Source organism: Colossoma macropomum, unplaced genomic scaffold, assembly GCF_904425465.1.
Source record: "Colossoma macropomum unplaced genomic scaffold, Colossoma_macropomum, whole genome shotgun sequence".
Classification (NCBI taxonomy): Eukaryota; Metazoa; Chordata; class Actinopteri; order Characiformes; family Serrasalmidae; genus Colossoma; species Colossoma macropomum.
In genome coordinates, this window is record NW_023495989.1 from 29,876 (window position 1) to 42,142 (window position 12,267).

Sequence of the window (12,267 nt, forward strand, 5' to 3'; positions counted from 1 at the left end):
AGAGGCCAAAAACTAGGCTTTAAAATGGCTTTTAAGTGTTTTGTCCATTTTGTCCAACAAAAAATTAACTTTGATGATTAAGGCATGCAGTTTGTACAATACTAATTTGTGGCTATATGCTTCCATTACTCATTAGCAACATTAGCCTTGTAGCTCTAGAGCAAAACTAAAAAAAGGCTGTCTTGGCTGATGAGCTACATTCAGGGTGAATGAAAAATGCTTGACTTGTATTTCAAACACGTACCTTTCACCTGTACGCCAATGCGGAAGTACACGTCTGCAGTACTGAGGTAGCGCTCCACAAGGATGTAGTACCATTGCTCCCAGGACAGCAGTGGTAGCTCCAGCTCGCAAGGCATGTTCTCTCTGCAGTCCACTGCGCTGGAGTTGTGGACCGGTGGAGCCCTGGCCCGCATCTTCAGCAGCACCGGACAACTCTCACCACTCTTGTTCCTGGTGCCGCAGTCCACCAGCTGGACTTTCACCAGAGATATGTAGCTGGGAATGAACACTCTGTAGAGCAAAGAGGAAAGACATTTGAGTGAGGTCAGTTGTTGCACCCTAATCAAGATAAGTCATACGTTATTAACTCTATCAAACCAAACGTCTTGCTGGCGATGCATCCAGAGACTTTGTTGATGTCCTTTTCAACTCTGCTACCAGAGGTGTTATGGCATGTGCATATTCATATTTGCCATAGTAGACTAGATCAACATGTGAGGGTTTCTTTTTCTGTTCTGTGTTCTACTGTGATTTCCATGCATGAGGCTTCCTTTATTGTTGGATGCACTGCGATGTTTTTCCTGGGTGACAATGCAACCTAATTCCAAGTGCAGCTCAAATCAGCACTTATTATCGCTTTGTTTAACCAGAGTAACAATAAAACACAACTTTTGTGTAATTTTCCTGTTCTAGGAAGTGGTTTGTGACACAGTGGTCTGCCTTGTTAGAACAAGTTCTTTACATATTAACCTCTTTTTACAGTAGTCATATAATGTAATTTCCACCTGTTATGAAGGTCCATCAGTTGATGCTTTTTGTTCTTCAAACACATTAATGGACTATATTTGTATGATGGAAATGTGTATGATTCACAAAAACTGGAAGCAAACTGGATTTTTGTCTTTTTAGTAATGTTGACTGCTTGCTCAACTACGAAGTTTTTTATTGTATAAATGCTACTTTTTAGTTTAGCAGTGCACATTGTGTTTTTTATGTTAACAGAGCAGCAGTTGTGCTGTCTGTTCTACCTCGGTGTGGCTGTTTTTGTGGAGAGGTGTAAATTATTTTCACATTCCTTCCTCTCTCACCCCACATTGCTCACTAGCAGCTCAACATAATGTCATAACATTTAACACAAAGAGAACCAACAGTGTCCAAGTTAATCTACAACAGAATTACAGAGTTAATAACGAATTTAAGTGATCAAAATATCTTAGTCCAGTAGGGGGCCTGCAGAATAAGGCCACAGGTGAAAAAGAGTCAGCAATGTGCATGAAATTAATGTTTTGTTCTCTCAACTATTACAAAGCTAGAGTTGGGACAACTTAGGAATACATATTGTGCATTTACTTTTGACAATGTTGCTAAATGATCCGTCTTCTTACATTATGTGGTTTAAAGATGATATTTGAAGGCCCTCAGACATTTTGTCTCCAGACTCAAACCAACAATGTCTTCTTTATGTCTTTGAGTGCATTTCTCTTGTGTTTTATATTTTTCCCTGAGGGCCAGTTATGATATTTGTGTTTGTCACACTTCATCTTTACATGACCATTTTCAATCTCTCTTTGTCCCTTAGAATCAAATAAGCTGATTTTGCTACTGTGCCTTTAAGAGCGATGTATGTAAATGAGCTTTGCTCTGATTGACTGCCCTGTATTTAAAAAGCAGTCTGAGCTGAAACACTTCATATAACTTCATTGTGAAATTATATGGAGTTATATATTGGGTGGAGCTAAACTGCTTTTGATATCACAATAATAATGAATTCAAAACAAGCTGTCATTTCTTTTTATAGACTGTATGGATTTAAAAACTTTAACAATGTTTACATTCTACAGCAAACTATTCTATCTTTAAAAGGCAAGGAAATTAAGTTTCCTATGATATGGGCCCTTTAACCAGTGTGCCCCTGTGACACCCTTCCCAGCATTTCAGGGTTCTTTGATAGGACTTTTAACACAGCAATTGATTTGTGATATGGAGGAGGCTGTTTGGACACTGTCCAATGCAGTCCATTCTATCATATTCACTCTTATGTATGGAAGTACAGGCAAAAAACAGTGCGAATGAACTGTGTTTGGCACAGCAGAGTAAACCACTATCCTCAGGCATTCTAACATACTCATTTTACACATTCAGCACTATTATTATCCAAAACCAGCAATCTCTTATCTTAAAAATCTCACTAACCACACCGTACTGCATGCTGTGATCATTACAAATCAAACTGATATTCATGTTTTTCAAATGCAGACCAGGCCCTCTTTTGGATGTAGTACTGTTTTTATTTCAAAATAAATAGCAGTCTTTGTTCTTGTAAATGTGTCTTTATATCTGCAATCTTGTGGATTACACTTCACCTGTAGGTATAGGCTGGTCCACTGGGGACATAAGATGCCTTGTGTGAGGCTTTTAACGGATCACTCCAGAGCTTTTGTACCTAATCTCTGTCTGTCAGATCCGTAGCTTATCAAAACAGCCATTAAGTGCAAGTAATTCAATTCAGGGAAAAACAAAAACACAATTAACAGAAAATCACATAGCAGCTTCAATAACTATACATAAGATCATTTTTCTCAGTATTTAGTGTGTCCACTTTTTTACTTTATAACAGCTTCCATTCATTTCAGGAGATTTACTTCACGTTAAAGACATCTGAAGGGATATTTTTCCACACCTCCAAAGTTTTAGTCTTAGAAGTTGGTTGCATTTTCTGCTTTTTGTTTTACAAGTAATCCCAAACAAATTTAATGATGTTGAGGTGTGGACTCTGGGGTGGTCAGTCCATTGTTCCGAAACACCAGCAGCTTCTTTGTTTGATAAACACATTTTCTTTCCTTGTTTCCTTTTCTAAGTACCAGCTTCTTGACAGCGACGCATCCTTTCAGACTCATAGTATTGCGTTGTCATCTCACAGTGGAAGGACAGACAGAAACACTTGTGGATTTTGATGAAAAATGGAGCTTCATTTTCTACCATCTCTCAAAGATGAAAGCTTTAAGTAGTGCATTTACATTACATTTATTACATGTAATTTCCTCAGAAATGTTTACATTCCCTTTGCACAAGCCCTCAATCTATTTTTACAGAATTTGAAAATGTAAGCTTCCTTTACAATATGCTACTGTTATTTATTTAATGAATGCAGTAATGGAAATTATCCAATATTACTTGCTACATTGACTTTAATTTGAGGTTAAGGGGGATTTTTATGGCTTTACAGTTACCCATTTGGAGATACAAGGTTTTGTATACTTGTGTGTATACCAGCTATACATGGCAGATAGAGTGATAAATGCTGAAACATTAACTTAAGATCAGGTTTATATGAACGAAAGCCTAACCCTGTGAGCTCAAATCATCTCGCTCTTGTTTACACACTGTTGTTTATGTATCCTGGCTTTTTACAGTTTGTTTGTTTATGAGTGAAGTATCATAAGGACAATGGCCAGTAAACAAAGCACAGTATTGTAACACTAAAAACTGGCTTGGTCGATGTATTAGTCCATTGTAATAAAAATACCAAAGAGGGCATATAAACTGACTAACCAGTTAATTACAACCCCAGATCTTGTAATTACACTCCCTGTCCACTTTATGAGATCTGCCTTAGAGCTTTAACAGGGCCTGAAATTTGGTCCGAAACAGAATACAACTGAAGAGATTGTCTACATCCAACCTGACCTAACATAATTCTGTCTGAACTCAGAGCACATTATCATGTTTTAAGTCCAAAACTAACCCGAGTTCAACAATATTTTGTCTGAAAACGGACTCAATATTACTAGAAGTAGAATAGAGTGCTGAACAAAGCCTGACAGGACAGCACTGGTTACCATGCAGTGCCAATAATAGCATTATCATTAGAGCATGGATTAATAAATATACAACATTGGAAAATAATATACTATAATAAAATAATTAGCCATCCAAAGTGAGTTTAAATTCTGCTTTAGAAAATCATTTACAAAATGATGCTCTTGAATAGCATTTCAAAGATTTCAGTTTGGATGAATGTTCCATACTGCACTGCTCTCTCACTGTGCAATGCTGATATTGCGAGATGTTCACTTCCTGTTTAATCCTAAAACTCTAAATGAATTAAACATTCCTTTAACCGCACTAAAGTGTATTTTTCTGAATCGATTCACTGTTTATGTTATGTTTTCTTGCAAACGTGGGCGTCATGAACCTCAGAGCTCAGTGGGTGCCTCCAGCATGCCTGTTTCAAAGATTTCAGGTAGTGAAAGTAGAGAAGAATAAAGGAGAAAAACTAAAGCAGAGAGAAAAGGAGGCTAAAAGTGGGAGGTGGACTGTAGGAGCCCAACGGTGAAATTTTAACCCAAGCCAGACATGAATTTGAGAAATGTTGTCTGAACCCAACATAAGTAGTCAGACAAATAGTTTCCGTTTCAGGTGCAGTATACTGGTGTAAAATTACACTATTTGTCAGCCACTCTCTACTTTATCAATCATAGATCAGTTTTAGACCACAGGGCTGCTATTGACTAGATATCATTTGGCTGGTGGACCACCCGAAATATCCACTCAAGAAGGGCTCTGTGGTAAGAAACTGACCGCTGATGAAGAGCTAGAGGATGGCCAACACAAACTGTGCATCAAAAGATGGACTACAGTCTCAAAATGTACACAAGCAAAGTGGAGCTACAAGGTAAATGTTTCTAAGAAAGTGGCCAGTGAGCAAAGCCAGAGTGGGTAACCAGGAGAGTCAGGAGAGTTCCCAGTGGGCTGGTGGAGTTTTGGGTTGGTTACTGAGAGCTAATGTATGAACTAATGCATATATGCACAAGAACTCTGAGACAAACTATAAATGTGACGTCCAACGTTATAAATAAAGTAAGTATATATACAGCCCACCATCTCAAGTGAGAAGGCCCTGCTTGGCTGACTGTTACTGAATCTCATGCAATGGACAGAGATTAGATGAAGCTAAAGTTAGCATCTCATTCTCATTTCCCATTCCACCTTAAATGACTTAGCGGTTTCGTTCACAAGCACTAGTGTGTATCTGCTGCAATATTTAAGGTGGAACATAAATTTGAATAAGAAGCTAACATGAGCCTCATGTGATTAGTGAATCAAATTCAGTGTGACTGTGTGAATCTGGCCACAATATCATTCAATTTGATACTGGCTGATACAACAGGCAGAGCTCTACAGAGTTTAGCACATTTGTTTCAAACTTTCAGTTCATTATCATGCACCGGTTATTCAATTTGAAGCTTCAATTGCAGTTAAAAGATGTAACTGGGGATGTTTAAAAGTATTTCTGTCCATTAAAGCCAAAAAGGAATGTAAAAAAAAACTGTTGATTTTACTTTTTCTTAAGTTTTATCATTTTCTTTGCATATAATCTGTGCCTGTGGTGAGCAGACACATTATTTATAATGAAGGTGCTGCAATGTTGGAGTCCAGCTTTCTGGTTGATTGCTGTTGTTTTGTATCACCATAGAAGTGTTGGAATGTGTAGGACGATAACGTTAGCATGTTTTGAAATTGCATCTACGCAGTTTGCCTACCCACTTGGTGTGTATGTGTGTAGAGTTTGGGTGGGCTGGTCTGCATTATGTAACTACCAGTCTGAAAACAAATCCCACTCTGGCCGTGCCAGTGAACATATACTCATGCATTCTAATTTCTACTCATGATGTTAAAAATAATGATGTGAGATTGCACATATTTTTAAGCCCTATAAAGAAATGCAGTATGAGTGGCCAGGGATTTAATGCTATCCATAAACATGAACTAATTATAAAGCCTAATGTGAGTTTCCTCTCCACTGCTTCATCCATGACACAGTTTCGTTCTGTCTCCTCTTTTGTAGTTTGATAATTAAATAATGCGAAATACACATCAGGCACCTAATCAAACAGCACACAATTTGTTTACACGATCCAAGAAGAAGCTTCATAAACAGGTTATTTTGAATTTAAATGGTCTCTCTGGAATCCGCCCCAAAATAAGAAACTGTTCAGGCTTAATGATGTATTCTTATTTTCCAGTTTTCTGCACCATTATGTTTATTTCACAAGTGATTAAATAAGCTTAATTTCTGAGTAATGCTTATTCCAATAAAAATTTCATTTAATTGTCCGCTGAGCCTTGGCGCATATGAAAAGCCTGTAACGATAAGTAAGTGTAGGCAGGCTGCATGTGTGCAGTACTGTTATTACAGTTTTTTATGGAGCTTCCAGGAACATAAACGGGCAAATTCACAAAGCAAGAAGACAATAATACTGGTGAATTCACAAATAATCAACATTCAAGATCAGGAGTTAATAACTGTAGCAAAAATATAAGTTATTTGAAGCAAAGAAGAGTTACAAAAACTGGCTTGACTAGGGAAAGTCTACAAGCCAAAAGAATTAAACATAAGCATGTATTACTAAAATTCAAAAGTTGGTCAAGTTAGACGCGATTAGACAAGTTAAAGAAGAAAACATGCTTGACATAGTTAAAGATGAATTCCACTGATGTTTCGAAGTTGCAGCTTCAATTTAATTGTCAGAATGTAAACATATCCATATCCACACCACCTCGTGACACACATGGAAAAAATAGTATAATCATACTTAAAAGACATTTTCACAATATACAATGTGTATTAAAATATTCTGACACACAGACAAAATGCCCTTGTAGTGTCACATTTAAAAACTATGATTATAGTTATTATTGTTCCAGTAGTTCACATAATACACTGCACTATATCCAATTAAACAGGACTAGTTATGCTCTCTTTTTTACAAAACCTGTGGTTACTCAATGTTCTTTAATTACCGATGATATCCACAATATGCTCAGAAAAGTGTTATCATTATGATCCCAATAACGATAAAATATTTTCATATTGCCCACCCCTATATCAAAGTTAACATATGACTGTCGACCTCTGATAGTTCCACTGATAGTCATCTTGATAAGACCAAAGTTATTTCCAGCTACTGCAAGGGATTTGTTTGTCAGTAAACAACATAATTTACAAGCAAAACACAATGCTGATGCAGCAATATCAGTTATATCAGTAACATTAGAATCGGAGGAAGAACACAGTGAACACAGCCTTCACATGAAATTAATGTTTTTTTTGTCCACTCATATAGCTATAACAAAATGTACTGCTTAAAATACTTTTTCTATTTCTATTTTGGGGATTTGGAGCCCTCTCTTGCGGAAATTATAATTACACTCAATGCAGAACAACGTTGTGTAACATGAGCTGTGCTTCAGAGCCCTTCCCCGAGCAGAAGAATCATGAATGTAAGTGTACTGAAAGATCTACTATTGTCATCATATCTTCATCAGTATAATGTTGTTTTTGCATTTGAGACTTGAACATCAAGCTGGGCCTCCTTTTTTGAGCCTGTGCATGTGACATGTAAAAACATATGATGTGGTCCAAAGAACCCTCACCAAACCTGATGCCTCTGACTTATACGTTATTTCAGTATTTACAGAGAGACTCACAGCAGTGCGCACACACCTATTTTAGTGTGTTTTTTTCTGACTTAGTAATGCTGCTCTTGCAATTAAAAAAAATCGTACACAGTGAAGCTTTAACTATACAAAATAATATGACGAGTTGATTAGTTATGCTTAATTATTTTAATCGTTTGACAGACCTAAAAGAACTTAATTGTACTAAATGGCCATTTTAACTGGATGTTTTTATAAATGAAAGGTGGTCTCTGACTTTTGCCCAGCACCGTATTAACATGAAAATGCTACATTTGTAAGAAATAACACACTGTAATGAAATTATTTGACTCGTCAATGTTATCTGTTATCCACATAAAGTGTGAAGGCTTTTCTGATATAAAACACTACAGTGTAAACGTCTTTAGTTAAACTAGATACTGATAAACATGTTGGTTGTTGGCAAACTGGCTGTTGGTAAACTCAAACGTCAGAGCTTACTTGTATACATTTAGGCCTATAGTCTAGACAGAAATAGCATAAAGCACTATGGTAATTGTAGCACAACAATTCAGCATTTATTCAATTGAAGGTGCCAAAAAAGAGAATTTCACACCCGATTCCATTTCCAAGAATACTTGGAGTACTGTGCTCATTTCATGCCTATGCTGTTTCCAAGCCGTTTTTCTTTTTAGGATGCTTTGCTTGCTAGTTAACTGAGAAGTGAATTAATATTTCAACATCATAACAGTAGAGGCCCACGACAGAGCACAAAGAAAAAGGATGAGGTAAAGTGCCTCTGCGTCTGTCTGACAGTCTGAGGGCAAGAGACAGACTGCTGTTAGTATGCTGAGCAGTGCTGCAAATGGCACAAGCATCCTAATCAGCCTCATTGAAGTTGCTGCTCTTAAAATAGACATCAGAACGATGTTTGTAGAGCCTACCTGAGTTAAAAAAAAGAGCCTCTACACATCTTCAAGTCGGGGAGAAATCAATCCTTCCCAGCTGGGCTTCTGTCTGAGTATATTTGTGTACTTGTGTGTGCTTGTCTATGTGGATTTTTGTATAACTTGTCACTGTAGTAACAAAAAATTGCTATTTAATTTTTTTTTTTTGTGGTTGATATTTTTAGACCATTTGAAAACATCAGTGTGTGAACATTTAATCAAAAATGGACGAACAGGAAAGGTCTAACACTGCTTAGCATAAAATATTTTTACCTTAATTGACTATACTGTGCAAAGGTCAGAAACTGCTTGACATTTATTTAAGGTCCAGTCAAAACATTTTTCAGACACTCTTATCCAGAGAGCCTTATGCTATCCTGAGTAAGATCATGTCTAAGAGGTAGACTAACACTGTGTTGGGAGTCTTGCCCAAGGACTCTTATTAGTATAGTGTGCTTGGCCAGGCAGGGAATTGAACCCTAGTCTGCTACATGGAGAGCAGCAGTATTAGTTCTCTACACCAACATATTTCTGTAAATATTAGATATATGATAACCCACGTGCATAAGAATCAGAATCACTTTATTTCATCAAGTGTGTAACACATACAAAGAATTAGTCTGGGTGAGTGCACAGATGTATGACATAAAATACTGAACAGACCAGATATGGACACAGACTATACCAAATATTTAACTAAGGGACAAATAAAAGAAGAATATAATAAATAGAATAGAAAATAATAAAGAATAATGTAGAACCAATGTGAGAGGAGCATAAAGGGATGTGTGAATATCTGGACATATGTGGATGTAAATGTCTATTCAAATGCTGGTCTGAGGAGATGTATAAAACTGTCGCTGTCCAAAGACAAAACATGTATCTTTTCTGCATCATTTGAATACATCAGCTGTCTTTCACATTGTGTGAATATTATATGATAAATGGACCAATAGGAATGCTCCAAAAGTGCTTGGAATAAAATCTCTTTACATTAACTTACATTGGAAGTAAAGAGTGTTTTTTCCCGTCCTGCAAATTTTGGAACCATTTTAGAGATTCTTGTTTTCTTTGGACAGTGACAACATAATATAACTATTATATACAGAATATTACAGAATGAAAACTTGTAAAGAAAATAAAATACAACCTGCACAGCTGTGCAAATTAGCATTATGTTACAGAGGAGCTACTGTAATGCATTAAGGGAAGTTTGTTAGTTCCAGTTTAAAATTAAAGTGCGAGGTGTCCACTGTGGTTGATGAGCACTACAGCTCTGGGGGAAAAAGCTGTTAACATGTCTAGCTGTGCTGGCTTTGATGGCCCTTGATCTTCTACCAGAGAGAAGTGTCTAAAAGAGGTGATGTCCAGGATGAGAGGGATCAGCTGTAATTTTGCCAGCAACCTTCATCATCCTGCTGTTGTAGATGTCCTGAAGCGTTGGCAGACTACATTTCTCTGCTGTTCTGATTATGTGCTGGAGTGTGTCTTATTCTTATAAGGTGGAGGAACCAAACTAGGTGGTTATGGATAGTGTGAGGACGGACTGAGTGATTGCTGTGTAGAACTGGATCATCAGACTTTGTGGTAGGTTCAGTTTCTTCAGCTGTCTGAGGAAGAACATTCTCTGCTGTGCTTTCTTGGCTTTAGAGAGCATGTTCCTTTCTCACTTCAGGTGCTTGGATATGGTGGTGCCCAGGAACTTGAGCGACTCCACAGTGGAAACCACAGAGCCACTGATGTTCAAGGGGAGGTAGGGAGCGCCAGTTGCGCCTGAAGTCCACCACCATCTCTACACTCTTTTGTGTGTTAAGCAGCAGGTGGTTGCTGCTGCACGAGGACACCAGCTGCTTGACTTCCTTTCTGTGGGTGGACTCATCACCATTCGCTATGAGGCACACCACAGTAGTGTGGTCGGCAAACTACAGGATCTTCCCAGCTTTTTCCTTAGAGGTCTTTGGTGTAGAGACTAAAGAGAAGGGATGTGAGCATGCAACCCTGTGGTACTCTGGTACTAAGAGGCTAGGAGTGAAAGGGGAATGGAAGGGAAGGGGAAAGTAAAAGGAAAAGAAGCAAAAAAAAAAACCAACACTGGAGCTAAAAAAACAACCTAGTGGTTGGAGAGATGAGGCAGCAACAAGAAGGTTGTGGGTTCAAATGCCAGGACTGACTATGTACACCTGCTTGTGCCCATGGGCAAGACACTTAACCAACTGCCCCAGGTGGCACTGCTCTGCTGGCAACCCTGTGCTGCTCCCACACTGGGCATAGTTTTACAATTTGCTCTTGTAGAATCTATAAAAGTACATAAACGTTATAGAGAAAATGGGACTCCTAAAGCTGTGTAAGACCTGGTAGATCACCAAAATCAGGTAAACTGTACTTAAACTCTTAAAATCCCAGGCTTGTTACATACTAAGGCTTACTATTCAGTAACTACAGGGACTTCAGTGCATGCTGTCTAAGCTATTGTTAGAGTTTAGAAGTGTATAATGAAAACTGGCCATTTAAGAGGTTAAACCTTTCATGTTTGAGAGACAGGAGAAAATCAGGCTCAACTCTTGCTTCAGATCTGAACAAAATCCACAGGTGATCCTTCCACTGTGAGAAGAAAACTCACCATTCTGGGTGTAAAGGATGTGTAGCTGTCAAAAAGATGATACTGAGAAAAAAAAAAACATTTCATGGGTAAGAAGAAAATCTGCAAATTATACAAAGAGGCTGCTGGCATTGTCAGAACAATGGACTGGCCACTCCAAGGTACAGATTTCAACATCACTGAATGTGTTCAGGATCAGTTGGATTGTGAGAACCAGAAAATGCATCCAGCTTCTAAAACTGAACTATCCTTGCAGATTTCTTTGCAAAACTGAAAGCAAGTCTCTCAAAAGTAATGGACGCTGTAATAAATGTAACAGGTGGGCACACTAAATATTGAAAATTTGTTGTTAAGGCACTTTCTGTTAAATATTTGTTTGCTGTTTTTTTCTTGATGCTAAAAAATGAATAACTTGTACTTGTATGAAATAAATAAAGGCTGGTCTCTGATTTTTGCCTAGTGCTCTAAACTGAAGAGCTTTTTCTCTTTTTCTCTTTCCTTTACTAAAGAGCATTTTTCTCTTTCCTGTCTGAAAGTAAGTGTATGTGTATCTGCCTGTGGCTGTGTGCAATAGAAAAAGTCCACTCACTTGTAGAGAACAGATCTGTTGTGAACTGGAATCATCTGGTCTATGAAGTAGCCAGGATACAGCACTGAAATCCCAATGAGCCTCTGGACTATCAGCTGAGGTTGGAAGAGGTACTGACATTCTTCATGAAGACCCTAAAGAACAAGACAAAGAACAGAATCAAGCAGTCAGTCAATTTTAAGCACACCAAACAGAATCTGATCGGCAGTGTCGGGGCATACTTGGCTGCAAAATGAAATAAAATTGCAAAGAAAAGAACAGTGAGACCCAGAACCTGCCAAGAACCAGTTACTATGTTACTGTCTTAACTATAAAGAGTTATCACGAAAGCATTGCTTCCCATAACTGCCATCCATCACTCTGTTGTGTGACAGCACCTTTGCCTGACGCTGCTTGGCAGCTCACACCTCACACTGCAGAAAGAGATCAAACACAAGACTCGCAGCAAGTGACACGTATGATATTTATTG

The 12,267-nt window shown here is 37.9% G+C and overlaps 1 protein-coding gene across 1 annotated transcript in view; it reads right to left on the bottom strand.

Moving 5' to 3' along the window:
* Positions 1-244: 244 nt before the first annotated feature.
* Positions 245-12,267, bottom strand: part of LOC118803900 (post-GPI attachment to proteins factor 6-like) — a gene marked incomplete at its 3' end in the record, with an annotated part of 36,401 nt that continues 24,378 nt past the window's right edge. The window contains exons 3-4 of the mRNA XM_036564434.1: positions 11,798-11,931; positions 245-513 (exon numbers count right to left, since the gene is read on the bottom strand). Coding sequence (XP_036420327.1) covers positions 245-513; positions 11,798-11,931 — 403 coding nt within the window. The remainder of the gene's footprint in view (positions 514-11,797; positions 11,932-12,267) is intronic.